The 27967-nt window shown below is 44.0% G+C and overlaps 2 protein-coding genes across 8 annotated transcripts in view; one reads left to right on the top strand and one right to left on the bottom strand.

The window, feature by feature from the left end:
* Positions 1-1388, top strand: part of RAF1 (Raf-1 proto-oncogene, serine/threonine kinase) — an 84022-nt gene extending 82634 nt beyond the window's left edge. For all 7 annotated transcript variants that reach the window (XM_032841486.1, XM_032841490.1, XM_032841489.1 and 4 more), the window contains 2 exons: positions 16-150; positions 345-1388. In XM_032841486.1, the coding sequence (XP_032697377.1) occupies positions 16-150; positions 345-488 (279 nt within the window). In that variant the 3' untranslated portion in view covers positions 489-1388. The remainder of the gene's footprint in view (positions 1-15; positions 151-344) is intronic.
* A 312-nt stretch (positions 1389-1700) lies between these two features.
* On the bottom strand, positions 1701-24941 carry MKRN2 (makorin ring finger protein 2). Its single transcript, XM_032841493.1, has 8 exons — positions 24805-24941; positions 14601-14729; positions 13172-13353; positions 11723-12027; positions 10380-10594; positions 8468-8578; positions 2993-3137; positions 1701-2816 (listed from the first exon to the last, which is right to left on the bottom strand). The coding sequence occupies exons 1-8, from the start codon at positions 24828-24830 to the stop codon at positions 2679-2681; spliced, it is 1251 nt and encodes a 416-aa protein (XP_032697384.1). The 5' UTR covers positions 24831-24941; the 3' UTR covers positions 1701-2678.
* Between the last annotated feature and the right edge of the window lie 3026 nt (positions 24942-27967).

Here is a 27967-nt window from a genome sequence, read left to right as displayed (position 1 = left end):
TTTGCTTCCTCTTAGATCATCTTCATGGTGGGCCGAGGGTATGCCTCCCCAGACCTCAGTAAGCTATATAAGAACTGCCCCAAAGCAATGAAGAGGCTTGTAGCTGACTGTGTGAAGAAGGTTAAGGAAGAGAGACCTCTTTTTCCCCAGGTAAGACTTGGCTCAAGGGTGTAGGAATGGATTCAAGTAGGAGTTCCTAAATAGAAATGAGGAGGGAGGCGGGCTCATATTCTCCACCTGGTGCCACAACTGGGGTGGGAAGGGCCTGTGTTTAGGCTCCTCCCGGAAAAGCTGCTGCTCCCTCAGTGACACCACGGCCACCTAATGATACCGCCTTGTTTCAGATCCTGTCTTCCATTGAGCTGCTCCAACATTCTCTGCCGAAAATCAACCGGAGCGCTTCTGAGCCATCCCTGCACCGGGCGGCCCACACTGAGGATATCAACGCCTGCACACTGACTACGTCCCCTAGACTGCCTGTCTTCTAGCTGACTTTGCACCTGCACTCAGGCCATCGGGGGAGTAAGGGAAGTCAGCAGGCACCACCTCTCTGCTCCCTTTTGCTGGAGGCGGAGAGCTCATTTTCAGAGAAGCTGCTGCTAAGGACCTTCTAGACTACTCACAGGGCCTTAACTTCATGTTGCCTTCTTTTCTACCCTTTCTGGCCCTGGGAGAAGGAAGCCATTCGAAATGCTGGTTTGTCCTGCTCCCTCCCTGCATCCCCTATGCTCTTGAGCCGAGAGCCTTCTCCAGATGCACCCACAGCTACCAGATCCGGCAGTATGTGATCTGGGGCCCCAGCTGTTGGCTGAATGAGTAATTTTTTTTTTAGGGGGAAAAAAAAAAAAGCACTCAGAGGGGAAATGAAGGTAGCAGACAAACCAGCCCTGATGTGGACATGTGGATTATGGATATCAGCTCCTAGGAGGAATGCTTATCATGGGAAGGACTGTTCTTCAGAGGGTGGTGTGGCATCAAACAGTAGTTTTGCATGTAACACACCAAACAGCCCAGGACTGTTGAGAGACCATGGCTGCCCGAAGGAGCATTGGTACTATGGACCTTGACTTTGGGGACACTTCTTTCCTTGGAGATCTCTTGGGACGGTTTTCCAGAAGAGGTGCTTGGCCCACCCCTCCCAGCCTCCGCCCGGTCAGGGAGCAGTCTTCCATCATGCTGAATCTGTCTTCCAGGAGTTGCCCCTGTGGGGCGGGGCCACCGGGCCAGCCTTTCTCTTCAGTCACATCATGTGGATGCAAGGAAGCCAGGAGTACAGGACAGGTTTTCTTGATGATTAGGGTTTTAATTTCGTTTTTATTGCGCCTGACAAAATACAGTTATCTGATGGTTCTTCAATTATGTTATTTTAATAAAATAAATTAAATGTAGGCTTAATGGCTGTTCTTTCCTTCTACTGAGCTCGAAGCTTGAACTCTCCCCCATCTGCTCATCCCTCCTGGAGCAAGAACACAAGCAGCAGGAAATGGGCCCGGAGCCTCTACTGGGAAGGAATTTACATCAGCCTTTGTGCTGTCACATTTCACTAAAGAGTTAACTATAAAAATTCTCCAAAAAGCCCACTCTAACCTCAGGTAAGAGTAGACCTTTTTCTACCCACACTTTAATGCATTTTATAAAATATTTGGTATCTCTATAAGCGGTTTATAAAAATAGATTAATTCAGGCTTGGGGTGAGTTTGTTCTGATTCACAATGTTATATTCCTTCAATTAAAGTCACAACTTAGCATAGAGGACTTGTTCTTTTAGGACCAATGCTGGGTCAGAAGTAGAAACTTTGTTGGGTGCCGTTAACTTTTTTATAAAATTGGCAATCAAAGCCACGCTTTACAGATCAAATGGGTGAGCAGGGGCCACACATAAGAGCATGTGTGTGCTGAACCCCTAGTAAAGTGACCCTTGGGGCATGAGCCCAAGAAGAGTCCCAAGGAATCCCACAGGTGACAGGCAGGTGTTTCCCTGGAGCATGTGGCCCCAACACCAATCAGAAATGAGGGGCTGTACCTCTGCTTTGCTGCGTTACACTTCCCACTGCTCCAAGAGCCCCTGCCCTTACAGGGAAGAAGGTTTACACTCTGTTGACTGAACACACGGGCAACTCCTGCTCTGACGGGGGACACCAAAGAGCACTACAAGTTTTATGCTAAGGTGTGCGGTGCCCACTTTAAGTTGATTTATACAGAGCTTTTCAAAAAATGGTTTTTGGCTACACACTAAGTACACTAGGGAAATCCACTACAGAGGAATCATCTCACAGGGGTGAAGAATCCTTTGTCAAGGAAAACAAATCTGCTTTAAGGGCAGTTGCAAGGTGACGGTTTCTAGGGAGCTAAAGCTCAAGGACAGGAGCCAGGCTGCTTTTAAAAGCAATCAATCAAAACTCTGGCTGGTTAGCTGGTTCCCCTGAGGAGCCTGAGAGTGCAACTCAAGAGATCAACTAGAAAAGTAGCGATTCCACATACTTGTTGGGTCATTTTATATCTTTCACTCCTCCCATGGCTGTAATAACGGGAGAGGGGATGAGACCAAGGTTAAGTACAACCCCAGTCAAATCCAAGCCACGTGCCACCTTGGGTTGCAGTAAACGAAGCTCTGCACACCCTAGCTTAGGGAAGGCTTGGCCGGCAGAGCCCAAGATGCAGGGGGAACCGTCTACTACTTAGGGTTCTGATGACTCCACTCCAGACAGGTGCATGAAGAGGTCCCCAAGCTCTGTCATGTCGACATCTTCAGTGCTGGGGACATGCCGGCTTTCTCGATTCTCAATGAAATCCCAGAGCCGCACTGAATTAAAGAACTGCAAAAACAGCCAGCAAATATACCTGGTTATTAAAGGCAACGTGAAGGCCAGTTTATTTTTCTTTTGCTTACCCACTCCATTCCCTGCTGCCAAAGCTATCAGAGAAAGGGCCAGGAGCAGTACCTGGAAATGCCACCAGTAAGTGTCCTTGACAGAGATGGCAAAGTCCTTACCCTCACGGTGCCCTCAGAACTGAGCTGTTTCCGAGGTTTCTCAGGCTCTGCCAGCCGCCCGTCAGGATAAGCGTGGCGGTAAAGGCATTTGCTTCCAAATGGGCAAGTCCCCTTGCCTTGCTCAAAGTATTTACAAGCTTTTTTCCTGAAAAGTAGAAAGAAAAAGTCAGAGGATGTTGGGAGAACCTGGGGCCGGGAAGAACCAAGGCCTTCCTCCATCCTTGCCTACGATGACAGAACTAGATGAGCCTTACTTTCTAAGCAGGGAAGATGAGGCTCAGTGAGGTTAGGATGCTGATTTCCAAGGTGGATCATACGGTCATGGTGACATGGCAGCCTCACACAGAACTGAACCTGCATAGGGGACTCCAGGGGAGCACAGGCCTGACAGCTCCTCCTGGCCAGCTGTCTGGGCTCCAAGGTTCTGAAGCTGGGCTATTTGCCTCAGCTAGAAGTCCCACTAGGAACCCCACCCAGGGAAATTTCCCTTCCTCCTGGCCAGCAATGATGTCAAGGAAGAGGAAGCCTTGACTGAGGAGGCACAGAAAAGAAGTGAACATTAGCCCCTGCCCAAAGTTCCAGGTCTCATTCCAATTTTCCTTGGTCTCTACCCTCTAGATCTAGAGCAGGCTTCTTAACTATGGACCCCTTCTCAGAGCATTGTTTTTAAATGGATAAAATATAATACACACATAAAAAATTAACTTTTTGCTGTGTTTTTTAGGCATATCTTCAGGGTCCAGAGGAAAAAACCACCAACCAGAAATTTCCTGTTCCTTTTTACTTAAATGAAATCTGACTTCTACAATCATAAATGGTTCCATGGTGAAGAAGAGGTAGAGATGCCCAAGAAGGCAAGGGGGCGTCTGGGAGTGCTGAGGAAGGGAAGTTGCACAGAGAAAGCCGTATCACAGTAGAAAGGGCAGGCTGCTACCAGGGGCAGCTGGGGTATGTGACAGTGACATGACAAGGAAGGGGGACTCCTTGATGCCAGTGTTTTTCTGTCTTCTCAGACAAGAGGATGGCAGAGGGGCACTTGGGTGGCTCAGTGGGTTAAAGCCTCTGCCTTCGGCTCAGGTCATGATTCCAAGGTCCTGGGATTGAGCCCCCGAATCAGGCTGTCTGCTCAGCAGGGAGCCTGCCTCCCTTCCTCTTTCTCTGCCTACTTGTGATCTCGGTCAAATAGATAAATAAAATCTTTAAAAAAAAAAAAAAAAAAAATAGAGGCTGGCAGAGATCGGTGATGAGGGTGGCTGAGACCTCAGAGCAGCACCAAGAAAGTTCCCTTCACAACTGTCCATTGAAGGAGTACCGCGCTCGTCCGGATGGCGCCTGCTCCCACCAGGTCTGACCCTGGCACCAGCTGGGGAGTGGATCCGAGCAGAGCTGTGTGCATCCACCCCTATCATGGCCTCCACCCCTGAGGCTCTGAGCAAACCTTCGATAACTGCTTAAGCAGCGAGTTCTCACCAGACTGCTGCTGGACCCTGGTTTTAATAAACTCAACAGGTTCCAGAAATCATGCTCTAGTCCTGCCCCCAAATAACCACGCTTTTTCCTTTCCCAGCCTTACCTGGTCACCAAGGACAAAAGCCTCCAGTGCACGCAGACTGCCGCCTTGTTCTCAGCTCCCCCATCCGACTGTTAGTCCTGCTTACAGAGCACCTCCCCAGTCACCCCGTCCCTTCTGTCCCTATACTGCTGAAGCCATGTGGGTACTGTCCTCTGCTACCCGCCTGCCACAGTCATTTCTTAATCGGCCTCCTTTCCACCAGCTTCCAGCCTCTTCACACTACGACTGAGGAGCATGCCCAACAGTCACTTGTTCTGCCCCCTTAGATTTCAATGCAGTCTATCCCACAGGTCCTACCACATCCTTCCACTCCTACTGCTCCCCCCACACAACAGGTGTACCATTCTGCACCCATGCCATTCTGTTCCCCCTCACCCCCAATACACGTGATAGCTGTTTACGCTTCATGGCTCTGAGCCCCATGCTGCTTTTCCTGATGCTCTCAGGTGGCTCCAAGTGCTTTCTTTGTTGGGACATGTGGCTTGGGCCTCTTGTGAAGAATGTCACCAGAAAACACGTATCATAATTGCCCTTTTGTAACTTCCCATGAAATTATCTTACTAATCTGTACTCTATGTCCCCCACTGGTGCTTAGCTTGAAGGCCCTAGCCCATAGTAGGTGCACAGTAAATCTGTGTGAAATGCATAAAAACACCATCATCAATGAAAACTAAGGCCAGAAAAGACCCAAACAGAAAGAACACGAGAATTTCCAGGCCACTCCAGCACAGCAGCTTCCTGGAGGCTGGCCCCTCTGCCTTGCCACTCCTGCCCTCTGGTGGACGGACATATGCCACCACATGTGAGGGGGAACTTCAGTAACGGATAGGCAGTCTGAAGGAAACATTAAAAAAGGTGACATGCAGTGCCCTTTAGTACAGGGAAGCACACTTCTCCCAGAGCCAACCCTCGGGCAGTTAACTAGCAATACCAATTTTTAAAAGACCCAAAGGCACTGGAACATGAACAGCAGGAGGATTCCAAGAAATCAGACACTGAAAAGAACAGAATGGCAAGAAGAGAGTTATCTTTCTTAGAAAAAATAGCTTTTGGCCTAGAGCAAGCCAAAGTTAGGTGTCTAAAACTCCAGGGGCAAATCCACAGTCTCCCTGGCCTGAACAACGAACAGGGCTGGGAGGAGAGCACCCACTGGAAAGTGGGGAAGCAGTCCCACACAGAGAAGGGCACCAGAGGGAGGACTCCAAATACGATGTATTAATTCAGTCCAAAGGTTTGGCCCAGACATCAGTGCAGCAGAAGCTCACAGCCACTTAGCTGAGGATAAGAAAACCAAACAGATGAGAACTGCTGCCCAAAAGCTGGAATTTAAACACTTTACCTGCATGTAAGATCATCAACGCTTTATGGCTTAAGAGAATCCAAGAATCTTGACAAGATAACACTGGCAGGCTATAATCCAAAATGATTCAATATACAAAGAATCAGGAAATGAGACCTAGAAACCAACTTCAAGATGACAAGGTGTTCAAAGCAGCTACCACTGGACAAGATTAACAGCGAGGGGAAAGAAACTGGACAGACATGAACAGACCCCAAATTCTGTGCAGCAGTATCAGTCTATTACATGTTAGTAAGAGTCCCAGGAGAAGAAGAAAAAGGGCAGGAAAAAAATCTGATGGCCAAAATTTCCGTAAATTTGGTGAATGACAAAACCTTACAGGTTCCGAGAAAACCACTCCCAGGCAAAAGAGCAAGCTGCTGGAAATGAAGATAGACAATCTTGAAAGCAACCCCAGAAAAACTACATACTACAATCTAAATTATCACGGACTTCTGAGAAACTAGAGGCCAGAAAATAGTGGAATAACATTTGCAAAATACTAAAAGGAAATGAAGAAACGAACTATTAACCCAAAATTATATTCACTGAAAAAGGAGACAAAGATGTAAAGAGGACTGATCAGACCAGTATATCCAGTGAAAATATCCTTTAAGAATGAGAAGCTGTTTCTGCTAAAAAAAGAATTCATCATCAGCAGATTCAATAAATGTTAAATAAAGGCAGTTCTTGAGGCTGAAGGTAAATTATACCAACTGGAAGGAATTATATACCAAATCAAAGAGCAATGGAAATGCTGAATATCTGAGTAAATATAAACCACCTTTTTTTTCTTAAAAAAAAAAAAAAAATCATAGTATTTACCTTGCTGGGTTCCAATGTATGTACATACTACATCCATATCTTGTAACAGTGAAGTTGCAGGATACAAAATCGACAAACAATGAACCACCAGAAAGAGAAATTAAGAAAAAAAACAACCCCACTTACAATTACGTCAAAAAAGAATAAAATACCTAGGACTAAATTTAGCAGAGACGATGAAACAGGCTTGTATGCTGAAAGAAATGAAAGGCGTTAACAATTTGCAGACTGAAAGCAATCCTATCAAAATCCCAATGGCATGTTTCAAAGACAAAGGATAAACAACTCCAAAATTGTGTAAGACCTATAAAAGATCCCAGTGTATTGCCAAAGTAATCCTGAGAAAGAGTAACAAAGCTGGAGACCGCACATTTCCTGATTTCAAGCTGTACTACAAAACTACAGTAACCCAAACAGGATAGTACTAGCAGAAAAACAGACAAATAGATCAGTGGGACAGAACAGAGGGCCTGGAAATGGCCCCACGCAGATGTGGTCAATTTACAACAAAGGAGCCAGGGATATTCAACGGGGAAAAGACGATCTCTCCAATAAAGGATGTTGGGGAACCTGGACCACTATCTTACACCATACACAAAAATCAGCTCAAACTGAAGGCTTGAACATAAGCCCTGAAAACATAAAAACACAGAGGGCAATAAGTTCCTGGACATAGGTCTTGGCAATGTTCTTCATGGATTTGCCACCAAAAACAAAGGCAACAAAAGCAAAAATAAAAAAGGGTCTACACCAAACTAAAAAATTTCTGTAGAGCAAAGGAAATCAATCAAAATGAAAAGGCAACCTACTAAATGGGAGTCAATATTTGCAAATCATCTATCCGGATAAGGGGGTAATATCCAAAATACATAAAGAATTTACACAAGAGCAAAAACCACCACCACATTCCATTTAAAAATGGGCAGAGGAACTGAACAGACATTTTCCCAAAGAAGACATCTAAATGTCCAACAGACACAAGAAAAGGCACTCGGCATCACTAATCATCAGGGAAATGCAAATCACCACCACAACGAGATAGTACCTCACATCTGTTAGAAGAATTATCTACACTTCCATGTTCGCTGTAACATTAGTCATAATAGTCAAGACACAAAATGACCCATGTGTCTGTCAAGAGATGAATGGATGAAGATGTAGAATATACATGAAATGGAATATTATTCAGCTGGGACAGAAAAGGAAATCCTGCCATTGTGACAACATGGGCAGACCTCAAGGGCATTATGCTAAGTGACATAAGCCAGACAGAGAAAAACAAATGCTGCAGGAGATCACTTGCTGGTGTCTGAACCAAACATAAACAGGCAAACTCACATAGTAAAAAAGGGGTTGCCAGAGGCTAAGGGGTAGGACAAATAAGGAAAAGTTGATAAAAGGGTCCCAACCTTCAGCTCTATGACAAATACATAGATGAACACATGATGAAACATGGTGACTACAGCTGATAACACTGTTTAAAAAACTGAAATTTCCTAAGAGTAGAACCTAGAGGTTCTCACCAAAAAAAAAAAAAAAAAAAAAAGATGGGAGTATCCTCTCACAATGTAGATCAAATCACCATGATGACCCTTCAAATATCTTACAATTTTATTTGTTGATTATATCTCAAAGCTGAAATTTTAAAAATTACATTACCTTGTGGGGTTGGAAGGTATGTAAATACAAGCATTTGTCAGGCAGGCACCAGAATCCTATCTGAGCTCAAAGTACTTACCCCATTCCCTGTTTGAAAGCTTCAATCAACTCATTCTTTTTATTCTGATCTTCTACCCAGTACACACTTGGAATTACAAACTCTGATATCACACGGCATTCTGGGCAAGACCTGAAATGAGAATCAGGGTTAATATGGGAGAGACGAAGTTATAAATCTAGTGCACACTGCACCACCAAACCCCTTGCTCAAATGCATGAGCACTCCAAATGTTTCCCAACCCAAAATTCCGCAAGGTGAAATCACAATCCTCTCAGAACCTTCTTTACTCTTTTCTTAAGTTTTTATTTAAATTCCAGTTAAAATATAGTATAATATTAGTTTCAGGTGTAGAACCTTACTTACTGTTAAAAACATGTTCAACACAACTCAATTTGGGGTGCCTTGGTAGGCTCAGAGGAGCACGGAACTCCTGATCTCAGGGTTGTGAGTTCAAGCCCCCGCTGGGTGTAGAGATTACTCAAAAATAAAATCTTTAAAGCAAACAAAAACCCCAATTTTAAAATGGGCAAAAGATTCGAGTAGGCATTTCTGCAAAATGGCCAAAAAGCATAGAAAAAGATGCTCAAGATCATTAGTTATCAGGGAAATGCAAATCAAAACCCTAAGATACCACCTCACACCTATTAGGATGGCTACAATGAGAAATACAGACAATAACCAGAGTTGATGAGGTTGGGGAGCAAGTGGACCCCTCCTATGCTGCTGGAGTGGCCACTGTGGAAAACAGCCTGGCAGCTCCTCAAAATGCTGAACAGTTACCGTAAGGCTCAGCAACCCACTCCTAGCCCTCTAACCCAAAAGAAACAAACACTGGCCACATGACAGCTTGTCCTTGAGTATTCACAGCAGCATTATCCCTAATAACCAAAAGAAGGAAACAATCCAAATGCCTGTCAACTGAGGACTGCACAAACTGTGGACATCTGCATGGGGCAGGCTCTCAACCTGGAGCGCCCGCAGGGAGCCCAGGCACGTGTGGACAGGTGAGCGCTGAGGGCGGTCTGCCGGAGGAAAGCAGGCGGACCCAGAAAGGCTACATGTCGTAGGACTCCATCTACAACCAATGCCCAGGACAGGCAAAGCCAGAGGCCAGAAAGCAGAGGAGTGGCCGCTGGTGGCCGGAAGGAGCAGGGAGGAAATGGGCAGTGAATGCACACAGAGGTTCCTTTTTGGCATGATGACAATGTTCTATAATTAGACTGAAGTGATGGTGGCCACAACTGCGAAATGACTAGAAACCACTTTTATCTCAGTAAAGCAGCTATTTGACCAAACACATGGGATTTCAGGCACATTGCTTGACTTCACTCTACCCCAGTTTTGTTTTCTATAAATGAGAATGATCACTGGGTCTGAGAACTATGAGCTACTGTGTGTGAAGAGTTTCTAACAGTACACGGCACACATTCACTTTTCAGTATGAGTAAGCTCTTCCCCCGGCTCTCTGCAGAATTTCAGAATCCTGTGTTGGCTCCATGGAACACATCCTGTGTATGATACCTTACGTGAGATGTGTTAGATGTACTATTCCATTTAATCCTCAAACAACCCTATTTTACAGATAAAAAAAGTAAAATCAAAGGTGGAAATCAGCCTAAAGGCAAACCACTAGTAACTTAGTGCTGGAGTCCAAAAGGCCAGTGCTATGAACACCTTCTCCTACAGATGACCCCCGCTGAGTGTCCGCAAACACTCTGATGGTCGGCAGGAGTTGTTACCCATTTTTTAAAGGAGAAGCACGTGGGCTCAAGAAGGCTACTAGATGTGCCCAGGCTCCTACAATCACAGGCTTGGACTTGCCAGTTGTATCTTCACACTAAAGGACAGTGTGGGGGATGAAGAATAGACAGAAGGCAGCGCCCAAACACCCGCCCAGGCTTCCACAGCGGAGACCCTTAGCTACACTTACTTAATGATTGGGTTCTCAAACTGCTTGGCGCATCTCCACTGCCGGATGCAGGACAAGCAGTATGTGTGATTGCAGTTGGACAGAATCCCAAATCTCCTCTCAGAAGCAGATGCCTTCTCGAGGACCACTTCCATGCAGATACTGCACACTTTGTCCTGACTTGCTTGGAAGGCAAAGGCCTTTTCCATCTCATGTTCGAAAGTCGACATGCAGATCTCAAGTATGGAGAGAAAGGAGGGCCACACTGTTAGGTTCTGGGCTGCTGGACACAAAGCTCTCTCAGACCACAAAAAGGACTTCACACCATCACTTGCCCAGCTTTCCTAGCATGGCATGGTCACCTCCAGTTTAGAACCGAGTCTATGGAGGTCCCAAAAGATTCGAGGCCCTTCATGGAATCACAGAGTTCCCAGAGCCTGGGAACCCGGTCTCCGGGCTCTTCTGGGCACCCTTAACCCACTCTGAACTACACCAATATCAGAAATGCTGAACAATCCTTAACTTGAAACATCAGGCTGGTCGTCCAGACTCAGAGGTAAGCAGCACCACTTCTCAAGAGAACAAGTTATTTAATAAAGGTATTCATTCAGGAAGCAGGTGCTGAATACTCCCAGGTGAAGCTCCGTGTATCAGGCATGAGAGTCAATGCCAAGAGCATGAAGACCCAGACTCTGCCTTGGGAGCTCCTGGTGGACACAGATGGGAGACCAAGCACATGTACAGCACAAAGCCCTCAACACACCTGGGTGCAGAGGAAAGTTCTTCTTCTGCACTCCCCTGAACACCCCCACGGAAGACAATGGGGCCTCTATGCACCATGGCCGGCTCGTCATCATGAGCTCTAACGCTGAGGCTGTGGGCTCCTGTCTTTCTTACCCACCTTCATGCCATGCACACAGAGCCTAGTGTGAGGCGACATCTCCATGAACACTGGGGACCTAATGACCTGAAAGGTCCCTTCTAACACTTGGCTCCTCAAATTCTCTAGAACTTGGCGTGGCTGGACCCCAGCCACAAGGATATGTAAACCTATGGAGGATGTGTGTGTGTGTTTCTCTCTCTCTCTCTCTCTCACACAAACACGCACGCACACACACCACACTCCTGAGTTAGATCTGTTCTCTGAACTTTGCAATACCTCTTCCCTTTTTCTTTATTCTAAATAATCAAAAACTTTCAAAATGACAACAGGAAAAAGAACTTGGAAACAGGATTATAAACATGCCATGTACATATTGAGGGTATTATTGACCGAGAGATGATTACAGGAATACCAACAATTTTGTCATTTAGCGCATTTTAAATTTCTTAAAATAAGTTGAAGCAAAGGCTTGCAATTTTACCTTCTCATGAGCTTTCCTTTGCTCTGGGTCAAAGGGATGCAGGACTCGTAACCTACAGATTTCACACACTTCTCCATGCAAGTAGACACAAGCATCCCCAAATCGGCACTCCCCCGCCGCCGCGTAGGGACACAGCTGTTGCTCACTGCTGTAGGAGCTGCTGGCTTCTAGGTCATCAAGGCCACTCCTGATCGCATCGAGGTAGGAATGCGGCTTCATCTCTGGGCTATTCTGGGGATCACTGCAGCCTCCTGGATGACTCACCATACTTGGGCAAGTCTTTTCTTCAGCCATGCCAGAGAGATCTTAATACAAAACACACAGCACGCACATAAATGAAATCTGGCCCAAACCTTGTGGTAAGCAGCTAGTAAAGACCCAACAGATTAAGTAATTCTGACCTTGGGAATTTCACTGTTTGGATCACACAGAAAAAAACAGGGCAAGAGGGAAAACCAGAAAGAATAGTATAAAATGTTCACAGTGACATTACTATAATCATGACTTTTTTAAAAAGGAAAGAACATAATTGGCAACACAGAAAATTCACAAAACAGACATGATATTCAAAAGAACAGGAAAGCTGCTGTTTAAAAATGACAAATATGGAAATGTCAACCCGTTGACCAGTTAACACTTAAAAAATTATAATAATGATAATTTTTTTAAACACCAAAATGTAAGTCTATGGGAATTTAGAATGAAGTCAATAAAATACAGCGCTTTTCTTTATATTAGTAAAGACACCTATCATAGAGCAAACTAGAATGAAAATCTAGTGAGTCTTTGGGTCCTGAGACCAGTGTCAAACCCCTCTAGGCCTTCTTCCCACCGTATTCACTTCTGGCCTCTTAAGAGAGGACATTTGACTAGCACGATTGTTTGCTTAGGATGGAATCTACCTAGCTTATGCCACACAATTCCAGAATCAGAAATCCCTTTACTTGCAGAGGACCAGCCAATAAAAATAAGTTTTATGATCTGCAGTCTACTTCCTCCCCAAACCCCAATATGCTGCTCTATTACCAAAACTGCAACTGAAGACACCAAACTGGTTGAGCACAGTAACTAAGACTAGGAGCTGACCTAGAAGTAAAACAGTGAAACATGCTCTTTATCAAATTATGTAGCTTTGAGATGAGTGGCCTGGTGCTTCTCAGAACTGGGCAACCACTCCATGGAGACAGCAGTTACACACTGACAAAAGGACCCTTTTTATGTCTTGTCAGGCCAGACTTGGCAGTGTGCCCAGAACGCAGGCAGAACACATCACCTGAACGCTCTGTAGCCAAAGGAAGCTCTTCTAAGGACAGGTCTGGTGTCTACACTTGAACAGCGGGCAAGGGGACTAGGTCAGGAGCCCTCTGACAAGAGAGGGCCAGAAAGGTACATCACGCACAAACAGGACTGCTTTTGCAAAGAAACAACGAAACGACTCTGTTCACTCACTTCGGTCTCTAAGTACCAGTGTTCTCTTTTCCCGTTTCCCAGGCTCATGTAAGTTCGTTTTCACAATAGATGCAGTGAGGTCGGAAGCAGGGTGAGCACTGTGGAAACCTGGGGAGGGCCCGCCGTGGGGCATGGTGCCCACGGCACCACCAGCTGCAGCAGAAGGCCTTGTGTGATCGTATCTAAACAAAACGCACAGCAAATGCATTAGGGACACACTACCTGCACATGTCTCCCGCACTCCCTAGACGTGGACCATCTTTTCCTCTGCTCCACTTGTGGAGGTGGAGAATGAGACGATCTTTTCCCATATTTTAAAAAAAAGGCTTACCAATTAGTAAGAAATGCCTGGTAATTTAGAGTGAGTGGTAGGTACACTGCTGTCTATCACCACACTTAAGTGTCCTTGGAGGACAAAATACTCCAGGTCACACACAGAAATCCTGAAAATTCCAGTCAGATGTTGAAGTGAAGTCTCCTGACACCGGAGTCATGTTCTTCTGGCAGGAGTGCCCCAAAAGTTAATGACGGCCAGTGTTAAGAGCTTGAAACGGCCTTTCCTGGACTGTCTCTCTGGGACATGCACTGGCTGGGGGTAGGTGGGTGGGGGGTTTGGAGTGGGTGGGCAACTTCTATAGCCTCCACTCAGCACAGAAAAGAATATACCAGTCCTTCACTATAAAAGCACTTGAACAGGTTTTTGGAATGTTTTCCTGTTTAGAATCTACAAAACTTGTCTATAGATGTGAGTGAGGGAAAAGGCAGCCTCTGTATGCATAGAAATGTTCACTGCAAGGGTATTCATAGCAAAACAAAACAAAACAAAACAAAACAAAAACCGGAAACCACTTAACTAAGAGAAGAACAGTTAATAAAATGATGGTATACTAACATTATGAAACATAAAATTAGTTAGGAAATAAAGTAGCAGCTTAGAGAAAAGCTTGTGACATGTTAAGTGAGGAGAAAAGATCACACACACACAGTGAGTAAAATTTTATAAGAGACTCATAAGAATAAGGCCTGAAAAGTGTTTTGAAAAATTAAAATTACTTTCATTATAATGAAACAGATTTCAAAATGATCTTCTGTACTTTTAATTGTTAAATTACTTTCAAATTAGAATTTTCCTCTCATCAGGGCTCCTGGGTGCCTCAGTTAGGCATCTAACTCTTGATTTTAGCTGAGGTCATGATCTGAGGGTCAGGAGACTGAGCCCTGCCATCGGGACTGCACGGGGCATGGAGCCAGTTTGGAAATCTCTTTCTCCCTCCCTCTCTGCCCCTTACCCACTAAGCTCTCTAAAATAAATAAATCTTAAAAAAGAAAAATTTTCCCCTCATCAACACCCATGCTCCAAATGAAGGATCCAAGTCCCTGACAGTATTTAAGCTGATAGAACAGCTGGCAGCAGCTGTGGGGCTCTTACCTGCAACGAGTCCCATAGGCGCAGTAACCCTTCTGATAGTATTTGCAGATGGTGGATGGCTTGCTGTTCGCCAAGTCATGTGAGAACAGGCACTGGTTTCCTTCCCGACACACACCATGCATAAAATATCTGAAGAGATAAGCAGGGGCATAGAACTTTCAGAGGCACACTTTGCTTTATAAAACCACCATATTTCTTGAATCTAGCATACAAATGCTTATTATACATGTATTATGTATCAAGGCTCTATTAGGCACTGGAGAGAGACATATTTGATTCTAAGACACAATGATTTTTGATGCATCACAACTTATTTAATGACTGTTTTCTGGAAGAAAAACCCCATAAATTTGTTTTAAGATAGACCCTCTTGACTTGAGATGTTACATATGTAAATGTGAGACTCAAATACTCTGAAAAACTGTTCTCCCTGTTCTCACGGAACTTAAAGGGTATGGTTATAAAGGAATCAGAGACCTGGACCCAATATCCAGCCCTGCCGTTTAAGAGCAAGTCACAAAATAAACTTCCCCATGCCTCACTGTCTTGATCTATAAAATGAAAATTATACTATCTACTGGGTAGTAAAGCATAATGACAATTAAGCTGACAGTTACAACAGTGACCTGTGCCTTATCACAAAGCATGAAGAGTATTGAGGAGACACATACCATGAACTGAACTGAGAGAGGGCCAACATCCCTGAGGAGGTCAGGCCCAAGCACAGTCTGCAAAGTGGTGGAGGTACCCATAGGACAGAGGAGAGAGAAGAGAGCAAGAAAAATGCACAGAAGGGAGGCACTGTGAGGGAGCACAAACAAGCCTGCTAAAAGACGAGGCCAGAGTATCATTTAATTGTGCTCCAAGTTACCCTGGTGTCAGCTGAAATACTGATGACTGCATCTTAAAATGAAGGATAACAAAGGACCCATAGTCGAGTCAACTTAGGAAATGGCACAGTCTGTTCTTTCTCAGAGATTTACAACACACAGTAGCAGAGGAAAGGTTCTGAGAGTCCTGTCACAAAGAAAACTGTTTACAGGCATACTTCTTCCTATTATTGTCTCTGCAGATACATTTTATAAATTGGAGGTTTGTGGCAAGACTGTTTCAAGCATGGTGCCGTTTTCCAACAGCATTTACTCACATCATGTCTCTGTGTCACATTTTGGTAATTCTTCCAATACTTTAAACTTTTTCATTATTATTATACTTGTTATGGTGATCTATACTCAGTGATCTTTGATGTTGCTATTGTAATTGTTTTGGGGTACCATGAACACTGTCCATACGCAATGGGGAATTTAACCAATAAATGTGTGTTCTGACTCCACCACCAACAGGCCGTTCCCCATCTCTCCCCCCTCTCCTTGGGTGGCTCCCTATTCCCTGACACACAATACTGAAACTTGGCCAATTAATAACCCTATAGTGACCTCTAACTGTTCAAGTGAAATGAAGAGTCACAAGCCTCTCACTTTACTTAAAAGCCAGATATCATTCAACTTAGTGAGGAAGGCATGCTGAAAACTGAGACGGACCAAAAGCTAGGCCTCTTGGACCCAAGTGTTAGCCAAGTTGTGAAGGCAAAGGAAAAGTTCTTGAAGGAAACTGAAAGTGCTATTCCAGTGAACACACAAATGGTTAAGAAAGTGTAACAACCTGAATGCTGATACAGAGAAGGTTGTAGGGTCTGGAGAGAAGGTAACACCAGCCACAACATTCCCTTAAGCCAGAGCCTCACGGAGAGCAAGGCCCTCTCCCTGTCATTCTGTGAAGGCTGAGCGAGGTGCGGAAGCTGCAGAAGAGAAGTGTGAAGCCAGCAGAGGTGGTTCACGAGGGGGAAGGAGAGAAGCCGTCTCCGTGACAGAAAAGACCAAGTGAAGCAGCCAGTGCTGGTGCAGAAGCTGCAGCACGTCGCCCAGATCTCGCTGACATCACGAATGAAGGTGGCCGCCCTAAACGACAGATTTCCAGTGCAGATGAAACAGCCTGTTAGTGGAAGAAGAGGCCATCGAGGACCCTCAGAGCTAGAGAGAAGTCAGTGCCTGGCTTCAGAGCTTCAAAGGACTGACCCTCTTGTTAGGATCTAATGCAGCTGGTGACATGAAATTGAAGCCAGTGCTCATTTATCATGCAGAAAATCCTAGGGCCCTTAAGAATTATGCTAAATCTACTTTGCCTGTTCTCTATAAATAGAACAAAGCCTGAATGACAACACATCTGTTTACAATGTGTTTTACTGAATTTTTTAAGTCCACTGTTGAGACCTGCTTCTCAGAAAAAAAAGATTCCTGACAAAATACTATTGCCCACTGACAATCCACCTGGTCACCCAAGAGTTTTGGTGGAGATGAACGAGAATCATGTTGTTTTCATGCCTGCTACCACAACATTCATTCTGTAGCCTAGCGACCAGGGAGTGATTTCAGTTTTCAAGTTTTCTTATTTAAGAAATAAACTGTGTAAAGGTACTGCTGCCATAGATAATGGTTCCTCTGGTGGAGGTTGGCCAAGTCCATTGAGAACCTTCCAGTAAGGATTCCCCATTCTAGATTCTATGAAGAACATTTGTGATTTGTGGGAAAAAGTCAGATTATCAACATTAATAGGAGTCTGGAAGAAGCTGATTCTGATTCTCATGGAGGGCTTTAAGGGGTTCAGGACTTCCCTGGAGGGAGCAACTGCAGATATGGTGAAAACAGCAAAAGAACTATAATCAGAAGTGGAGTCCGAAGACATGACTGAATTGCTGTGAACTCGTGATCAAACTTGAACAGATGAGGAGTTGCTTCTTATGGATGAGCAAAGAAAGTGTTTTTGTGAGATCTGCTTTTATTGCAGATGCTGTGGAGACTGCTGAGATGACAACAAAGATCTAGAATATGACATAAACTCAGCTGATAAAGCGGTGGAGGGGTTTGAGAGGAGGGACTCCAATTTTGAAAGAAGTTCTACTGTGGGTAGAAAGCTATTAAACGGCATCACATGCTACAGAGAAACTGTGAAAGGAAGAGTCAATCAATGTGGCAACTTTTATTGTCTTATTCTGAGAAAGGGCCATAGCCACCCTAGCCTTCAGCAATCCCCAACTGTGACAGGTCAGCCGCTAACAACACTGAGACCACACCCTCCACCGGCAAAAAGATTAGAACTTGCTGAAAGTTCCGAGGATGGTTAGAATTTATCAAGAAACAATTTTTAAATTAAGGTATGTGCGTGGTTTTAGACATAATGCTACTGCACACTTAATAGACTACATTATAAACCTAACTTTTATATATGCTGGGAGACCAAATAGGTTCATTTGACTCACTTTATTGCAAAATTTGCTATATCACAGTGGCCTGGAACCGAACATGCACTATTTCGGAGGCATGCTTGTATGGTTATTACACACACCCTTTCCCAGGCTTTTTTCAGAAAAAGCCACTTGAGCTTCAGGGTGGAAGACAGATTTGGAGAGGGCTGAAAAGTGCAGGGGAAGAGCGTCAGGAGGTTGCTTTGTAAAGGAGCTTTATCTGTGAACCTATGTTTTAACTTACTTAAAAAAACATTTTATGGAAAATTTCAAACATATACAAATGTTAACTAAAGGGCAGAATGAACTCTCAAATGCTGAGACTCAAAGAGAGGTGATAACTTACATACAGAGGGTCAAACTGCTAGGATGGGGACCCCAACTCCAGTCTTCCCAGATAGCCCTGACCTTCTCCCACCATGACTTCCCTGTCACTCTGCCTTTGCCCATGTTGTGGCCTCTGTCAAAAACACTGCACCCCATCTTTCAGTGCACTGAACTGTTATAAGCTGCCTTCCTTTGTGGACCAGCCCAGGAAGACCTCACCCTCCAGCCGACTGTGCACTTCACCTCCCTCGACCAAGAAGACGCACTAGCGGCAGCCACAAACTATGGTGCTTCCTAGTCTGAGGCCTCTGACTGGAGAGAGCTAGTCCTCTTAGACACACAGTCGGGAACATCTGGTCTCTAATGAAGAAAGCCTGGGAACAGCTTCAGAAAGGCACAGCTGAAACATCACTAAATGTGACTGAACACAGAAAGCCTAAACCTAACCAATTACATGGCTGTGCCTGGAACTGGAGATAGGCTTAGCAACAGAAGGAAGGTCCCTAAGGTAAGTCAGGAATGCCTGAGAGACCCAGACTGCCCTTTCCGGACAAAGAATGCCAGATAACACAAGTGACAATTCATGCTGCACATCAGCCTCTGTGATTGGCCTGGGAGCCTGCCTTAGCTGGAGGCCACAAGATTTGAAGACCATCAACCCTTCCTGACTCACTAAACATACTTTCAGCTTTCCTCACCTGTTCATCTTCCCAAAAGCAGAGGAACTATTGGCCAGGCCCCCTAAAACTTCCTTTTCTCTCAGGAAAATGAGAAAAGGGTATCTAATTTTTAGGTCTCTCTTGAATTTAGCTAGCAGAGCCACCTCTAAGTACACCAACATAATAAACTCACCAATGATGAGAACAGGATCCTATGACTTACGTGACTATACAGAGATGCCATTCTATGGGTTTGTCCTAGGTCATCAGCTAGGCTTTTCCCAGGCAACTCCCCCTTGGGAGTCTTCCACTAGATCACAGGCTATACAGTAACTTGCTTTAAGGTGGCTGTAGGTTAACTTAAAAAAAAGGGGGGGGCACAGAACCTGACAAACTATACAAAAAGGTTTTTTTTTGTTGTTGTTAGGAAACTTAAAAGGAACTTAAAAAAAGGCCTATACCAAAAGGATCTTTTCATCCATAGTATTGACTTTAAAAGTGTGCAGAAAAGAGTTAACAAAGCAAGTCTGAGCCTGCTATCCTTAGAAAAGCCTATTTACAAGCTGGTCCCTGCCTAGCCTCAGGAGCATGACTGATAAATAGTTTCATTACATGGTTAGAAAATTTCCCTAAGTGATATGACTAGCTTACTGTCTTCACATTCTACAATGTGGTTTATGCTGACATCTGCTTTCCTTCTGGGAGTCTGGAATTTCGGTAGATGCTAAGCAGAAGGTGACCAGCCTGGGCAGTGAATCTTTAATGGACTTCTTTAGGCACATGTTTTTTTTGCTGGGGGAAAAGTATGCTCTGTAACCTTTTATGGGAAGCAGAGAAGGCAGGAAGCCTGCACACAGGTTCCTCCAGAGGCTATCTGTGCCTTTTTCCCATATGACCTAGCCATGACTTCTTACTTTATCACAGTAGTAAATCTTAGCCTGCAGTAGAATTATACATGTGGAGTCCTGTGGGTCTTTCTAGCCAATCTCTGGACGTAAGAGTCCTGGGCACAAAAGTATATTATATAATATTATATCCCTAAAGAGTTGAATAATTCTGAGAAATGCTATAAGACTACATTATTTCAATAGTCCTTAAATATGGCAATCTTTGAAGGTATAAAAGTAGAAAAAAATCAGCACCAAGAGCCAACTCTGAATGACAAAGAGGATCAGTAAACTCAAATACTGGAAGAGAACAGGCTCAAAGTGGCTAAATGAACAGTTCCACAAAAGTAAGATCTAGTAAATACTTCAATAGTTTATTTTGGGGAAACTATGTAAGAAGAGTTCCTTAAAAAGGAGGGGTGGGGGAGGAAACATGGGGGTAGGAGACCTCCAGAGGTTTTTTTAACCAAATACTATTTGTTAACCAAGCATGCAAAAGGACAGATTCTTAGTGGTAGTCCTAAAAGGGTGCCTTTTTATAATTCTACTGCCTCCCCTAAGTCCTGTTCAGACAACCTGCCTTTCAAACCCCACTCACTATCTTTCTCATTAAGAAAACAAATATTGAACCACCAACTGAAGCTTCTAGTTAGTTTTGCCACCTATAAGCTGGTGACTTCATGTAAGGCATTTCACTTCTGTAAGTGATTAAGTGGAGATTTAAACAGCTTCAAAAATAACTTCTAGACCACCATCAGTGTCTTCAAGAAAGGGGATCACGAAACAAGAGTTATATAAGAAATGAAACCAGCTCAGTACTATTTTTGTAGTATATGTCATCATTTTCACTCCCCAGTGACAAACACAAAACTAGCTTAAACATATCTTGCTTGTCCTTTGGGGCATTTTGTCAATGGCTTAGAGCTATCTATCCCCATCTATGTTATACTAAGCTTAATCCAGGCCTCTTTTTCTTTCCTTAAGAATTTATTTATTTGAGAGAGAGAAAGAGCACACAAATGAGGGGAGTGACAGAGGGACAGGGAGAAGCAGACACCCCGCTGAACAGGGAGCCACATGCGGGGTTCTATCCCAGGACCCTGGAAGCATGACCTGAGCTGAAGGCAGATGCTTAACCCACTGAGCCACTCAGGTGCCCCCAGGCTTCTTTCATATAGCACCCTGTAATGAACTTCCAACAGTTCAATCTTCCTAATGGTCAAACCATCCCTTGTATCTTCCCAGAGAGAAGACTGAGACATGAATTTGGGGTGGGGGTAGGGAGTGGGGGCAGGTAATTGGAAGAGGGAAGGGCATAGCTGGAGACCCAAAGTAGGAAGATTTCTGGGGGACACTCCAAAAGGGTCTTTTATGCTGGGTGACTTCAAAGGACTGTTTCAGACAGTGTAGCTATTATATGTTGCAAAGGACACTGGGTTCACTTCTAGCCACAGAACCACCAGCAGATCTAACTGCAACTGAGGGCGGAGTCAAACAAAATCAATCCAGTTTCTTACCCGCCTTTCAACAGAGCATATCTCTAGCAAAATGCTTCTGCATATCATATTTGAGTATATGGGTAATCTGCATTCTCAGTGTCACTTTTTTTTTTTTTCTATTTCTCTACATATTTTCAGACTTAAATTTTATGGCTGTACAGCATGTAATAACAGATCTGCTGAGGGGGAAAGGGGTTAATGCTGGGCCCAGTGGCAGACCTGAAATAAATGTATAAGAAGTAGGGATGAAGTATAGTATAGTGGTCAACACTCTGAAATCAGAGAACTTGCTATATGAACTTGAGCAATTATATAAATTTCCCCATTCATAATATAATAATTGTACTTCCTAGACGGCAATGATAGACTACTCTAAGGTTTGGCTGAGACAATGCACGTAAGTGCTTAGCCTACCACACAAACACGATCATTTGTTGTTACTATCTCATCTGTTAGCCAACCCGGCTAGTTGGGTATTACCAAGTCCATTTTACAGGTGAGGAAGTTGTGGCACAGGTGGTACCAGTATCAGAATCCAGAGCTGCCCAACTCCAGAACTCAAGCTCTTCTACTACTTATTGCTGACCAGGTCTTTTATGTTTTGTGACTTCCAAAGAATTAAAAGTTCTAAGCTTGGTGCTCTAAGGAAACAAATTCCAGGTCTTCACCTAGTGATGATAAGACAAAGGGACCTCTATCACAAGAGGCGGTAGAAAAGAAAGCAGACATAAAGGCCTGCATCAGCGCTTTGAAAAAAGATTGGAAGACACAAGGGAAATGGTTAGTAAGAAGAATCAGCAAAAAATAACTCCCAACTTGAGATTCTGATTAGAGTGGCATGCTGAGAAATCAGGAGAGCTGACTGACAGCACAACTGTGTGAGCAGCCATTCTTGCCATTTCAAGCAATAAACATATGGAATGTCTTTGTCCTTAAACTGGGAATCCTAGCATCTCATACCCAACTCTTGGAGAAACATCTGTGTATCAGAATAGAAGCAAAACTAACACTGTGTGTTGCTGCTATTCAGAATAAGCGTGTACATCACATCCCACAGCCAGGAAAACAAATCAAAAAACCAATTTGCACCCTCAGATAAAGCAAAACCAGCTGATCACCCTGTTCAGGTCTGGTCCCCAAAATAAATCGTATCTTGAACATTTCCTGTGAATCATCAATGTCTGGAGGTTAAGACTTTAGTGAATAAGAAAGTGAGAAAAGCTTTTCCATTATGAAACATTAAAGTAAACTTCGTACTCTAGGTAATGCTGAAGTTTTTTTCATTTAAATGTGTTCTGTTTTGGGTGCACCCGGGTGGCTGAGTCAGTTAAGCGTCTGCCTCTTGGGAGTTTTGGTTTCAGCTCTGGTCATGACCTTAGGGTGCTGGGTTCAAGCCCCATGGCAGGCTCTGAGCTCCGCAGAGAGTTTGTTTCAGATTCTCTCTCTCTCCCTCAGCCCCTGTCCCTGCTCTCACACGCCTGTGTTCTCTAATAAATAAATCTTTAAGAAAGTGTTCTGTTTTTTATTTGGTAAGGCAATCCTTGTGAGATCCAACTCCTTCAGACCCTTTTGCAAGACCCTTTTAGTTTCTATGTTTCTGCATGCATTTTCCTTTCAAATGTGCATATGAAAAGCTTTAAAAATTCCTGCAGGGAAGAAACTTTAGCATCTCCCACATTTATTTGGAGCCATGCAGTCCTTTAAAGTATAGACTCTGATGCCACACCTTGGCCACTTGGAAGCTGAATGACCCAGGGCAATCATTTCAGTGCTGAGATTCCGTTTCACAAACTATGAAACAGTGAGGGTTACTGGGTTACACATGATATGGCTGGTAGAGCACCTCAAAGAGAACCCAGCACATAGTACAGCCACCGCCCCACCCCCAACAGTTAGTACTTAGGAAGTGACCCCTCTCCAACATTCCAACCCACTCTTTGACTTTACATGCAATATTATCCTGCAGGATGCCTCTGTTTGGGAAACAGAGAATTAAAGTTTTCAGGTTAGGCCATCTCCCAGCACAGAATGAAAAAGCCAAGATGATCCTGATTTAAATTTTGCTCCTGCATTTAGATGTGAAGTTAGGGGCAAATCTCAAGTCCTTCTGAACATAAGATGTCTGTAAAACTAGATACTACACAGAGCTGAGATTCAATTAGAAAGCATTATATAAATGTGTACTCTTTTGTGGACACATCTTAAGAGGAGTAATCAGAATGTGCTATACAATTACTCATATTACAATTACTCATACTTGCTTCATACAAATAAAAATGAACACACACAGGTCTGCACAAAAGATCTTCTAGCACAAATAACCAAGCAAAATTATTTTCTATAGATACTATGTGCAAATTTCTGACAACTGCTTCATATAAGCCACCTGAGCTTTGAGCCAACTACTTGAACAGTTAATATGTACTATTACTAACAGAAAACTTTTTACATAGTCCCTTCTCAATTATTCATGCTAATGAAGAACCGTAACAACACAGATGATACTTTAAGTGCTTATTACATAACCAAACCATACGACTGATTTTGCCGGGCAATGTTTCCCACACAGGTTTTACTGAAACCAATCATTAAAATAAAATCTGCACTCTCCAAGCATCAGTTCAGTAAGACTAGGAACCCGGTATCGGTAAGCCACAGGTTCACCAAGGGAACGAGGGTGTTATACAACCAAGCTCTTTCTGCTTCACAGGAGCAGCCACAGTGCGGCATCCGGTTTTGAATTTTCTACACCATCCATCCATCACTGTTGTATTTCTCCACGTAAATGGGTGTCTCAGTAAGAGTTTCACTTAATCTCTTTCAGTCCGAATGCCCTGCACTGTAAAATGGACATCATATCTGCCTAGTAGCGTTACTGTGAAGGGTAATGACCGTGAATATAGAGCACTTGGAAATATGCGAAGCACTTCACCAACTTCCAGTAAACGTTACCCGCCATTATTATTTTCCGCACAATTCTTACTTGCCGACTCTCTGCAAGTTTAGATTGCATGCGAGTTCTAAAAAATCGTAGGAAACGAAGCCCGCTTTCGGGACCGAAGCTTCTTCGAGGCCCCCTTATCATCGATCAACAACCTATTCCTGCGCGGTATCTCCATCTGTAAACGACCACTTAGCTTCCCTTTACCCGAATCTCCTTTTCCAGCTAAACTCTAAGTTCCAAGAGCCCCACCCCCACCGCCAGGCCCCAGCGCCCTGCACCGCCCAGGCCAGCACGCTCTTCCAGCCCAAAGGCCGCCGCGCCGGCGTCGCCCGGAGTCTCCGCCCCAACACACCAGCACCCACGCCGGGTGCCGGTCTCACGCCGCAGCGCGAGCTCCGCGTAGAGAAGCCGGACCGCCGGACCGCGAACAGCTGAGCAACTTCTCAAGAATCCGCTCCTGCCTCAGTTTCCCTGGTGGTGGGGCTGCGGTGCACCCGCCGCTCGGGGCCCGGCGCGGGGGATTGGGGGGATGAGAAAGAAAGTGAAGTGGCCTTGCGCTCCCGGTCACCGCGGCGCCGCGCACCGACCTGCAAGTGACCTGCTTGGTGCTCATGGTGGTCGGGCTTGAGGGGCCTCGTCGTGCCGCCGCCTCTAGCACTGGCCGCCGCCGTCGCCGCCTTGGCCTCGGCCCTGCCCATTCCGCGCGGCCGCGTCACGCCGGCGCACGCCGCCCCTCCCGTGTGGCACCTTTGTAGCGCCGGTGGGAAACCTCGTCGCCGTCACAATTGGTTCCGCCTGGAGGCTGAGGCCGGGCCGACACCCGCCCATCCCCGCGCTCTAGGTCAGGCATTTCCGAGCCTCCTGGGCGATGCCCGGCTGGCATCCTAGCCCTCGCAGCCTTCCCCCGTCCGGTCCTTACAATCGCCTCACTCCTCACAAGGCCACGTTCCCGCCTCTCCATGCGCGCCTTAATCCTCCAAAGTTTTTCTTATCCGAACGTGCAAACTCTAGGCCCCTTTCTCAAGCCCCGCCTCAACTGTTCCCAGCAGACCTCACCCCCCACTCTACTCCCACCCCAAGTTTTAATTCCATTCTCCACCCCCACCTCCAGCATTCCTCTGCTGTTCGTCTTCCATTTCCTAGGGTGGATACCCAAAAAGATATTCCGGACACTTCCCTCTGCTCTTCTTTACCTTACAGATCTGCTCCCGCACCTCTCTCCAGTGTGTGCTCTCGGTTCTAGTCTAAGCAACCATGACTTCTTTCTAGACCCACGCAATGCAGCCTCTTACCTGGTTTTCCAGCTTCGCTCCCGCCGTCTTCCAGTAGGTTGTCACCTGAAACATATTTTTAAAACTTAAATAGGATCATGTCACTCACCTCCTTTAACCCTTTCAGTGGTTTCCCTTTACTTTTTTTAAAACACTCTTTTTAAATTTCTTTAAGCGTTTTGATAGGAGTCTAAAATATACAAGACACATACATGCCTCTGTGACTTTTTTACATGTGTATAAACTCATAAAATCATCACCAGGTCAAGATGAAGAGCATTATCCATACCCCAGAGGACTCACTTATGCCCCTTTCCCGGTCAATACCTCCCAAAGGTTAACTGCTTGTTCTCACCTGTCACCACAAATTAGCTTCGATTGTTCTTGACCTTGATATAAATGAGATCATTCAATAGGTACTTTTGTCTGTCTTCTTTTGGCCAACATTGTATCTATCAGATCTATCCATGTTGTTGTATATAGCTGTATGTTATTCTTTCTTTCACTTTGCTGTAAAAAATATTAAATCTTCCAATGAATGAGCATCATAAAAACTTCCAGTTACTTCAAACTTGAAATTCTCTCAGAAATTTAGGAAATATATTGGAAAATTAGTATTTTCAGTATATAGGTCTTCAACAACTTTTATTAGATTTTTTCCTAGGTATCTAGATGAGTTTTTTGATGCTATGATTTTTAAAAAAATGTCCTAATCATTTGTTGCAACAAATGATTAGGACATTTTTTAAATGCTAAATTCTTACATTAATTCTAGTGTGTTGTTCACTGTTTTGGATTTTTGCACACACAATCATGCCATTGGCAAAGAATGACAGTTTTCAATCTCTAGATCTTTTTTTTCTTTTTCTTGCCTTAAGGCACTGTTGAGAACCTTCAGTGTAACCTTAAATAAAAGTGATAATAGTGGACATCCTTGTATTGTTCCTGAATTCTGGGAACATTTTTTTTTTTTAAAGATTTTATTTATTTATTTGTCAGAGAGAGAGAGAGGCAGAGAGAGTGAGCACAGGCAGACAGAATGGCAGGCAGAGGCAGAGGGAGAAGCAGGCTCCCTGCCAAGCAAGGAGCCGGATGTGGGACTTGATCCCAGGACGCTGGGATCATGACCTGAGCCGAAGGCAGCTGCTTAACCAACTGAGCCACCCAGGCGTCCCCTGGGAACATTTTTAATATTTCACCATTATTTAAAATATTAGCCCAAGGGTTTTTGAACCCATTTTCAAATTAAGGAAGTTCCTTCTCTTTCAAGTTTTCTTAGAGGGTTTTTTGTTGTTGTTTTTTTTAAATCATGAATGTGTCTTTGTTTTAAATCAAATTCTTTTTTCCCCCATCTGTTGAGAAAACCATATTGTTTTATCCTGTCTTCTATGTAAATTATATTAATTTTTAAATGTTAAACCAACCTTGAATTCCTCAGACATACCCCACATGGCATATTATTCTTTCTATAAATCGTCAGATTTTGTTTGTTGATTCTATCTTTAGGAGGTCTGCATCCTTTTTCAAGAGATAAAATTGGTCTGTAATGTTCTTTCTAGTAATGTCCATGTCAAGTTTTGGTATTTGAGATATGCATAAAATGAATTCAGTAGCCCTCCTCTTTTCTCATATCTGGAAAACTCTGTGTAATATATTATTAATTTTTTCCTTAAATATTTGGAAGAATTTACCACTGAAGCCATCTCAGCCTGCAATTTATAGGAAGATATTTAATTAAAGATTTAACTGTTGTATTACATATAGGACTCCAGATTTTCTTAGTGTGGCAGATTTGGAAAACTTCTCCCCCTGCCCCCAGACAAATTAGTCCATTTAATCTAAATTGTTGAATTCATTGTCCTAGAGTTGTTCATACCTTTAAAAAAAAAGATTTTATTTATTTATTTGAAAGACAGAGATCACAAGTAGGCAGAGAGGCAGGCAGAAAGAGAGGAAGGGAAGCAGGCTCCCTGCTGAGCAGAGAGCCCGATGTGGGGCTCGATCCCAGGACCCTGGGATCATGAACTGAGCTGAAGGCAGAGGCTTTAACCCACTGAGCCACCCAGGCACCCCATTCATATCTTCTTTTTAAAAAATGTCCATTAGATCTGTAATAATGTCTCCATTCCCTGCTGATATTAATATTTTAAATCTTTTTTAAAAATCGGACTAGGCATTTATCAATTTTATTAATCTTTTCAATAAACAACCTTTTGGCCTTGTTTATTTTCACTATTGTACATGCATCTTCTATTTCACTGATTTCTGCTTTATATTTACTATTTCCTTTTTCTGTGTTCTTTGCATTCAAATTGCTCATTTTCTACCTTCTTGAGATGGAAGTTTAGATTACAGATTTTCAAAAGTCCTTTTTTATGTATTTAAAGCTATAATATTCTCTCTAAGCAACTTCTAGCTATATTCCACAAGTTTTTATGTCATATTTTCCTTATCATTTGGTTCAAAATATTAGTTCTAA

The sequence above is a fragment of the Lontra canadensis genome, unplaced genomic scaffold (genome assembly GCF_010015895.1).
Source record: "Lontra canadensis isolate GAN:19392208 unplaced genomic scaffold, GSC_riverotter_1.0 scaffold124, whole genome shotgun sequence".
Taxonomy (NCBI): Eukaryota; Metazoa; Chordata; class Mammalia; order Carnivora; family Mustelidae; genus Lontra; species Lontra canadensis.
Note: the sequence above shows the minus strand (reverse complement) of the source record. Positions and strands in the feature narration are given on the sequence as shown.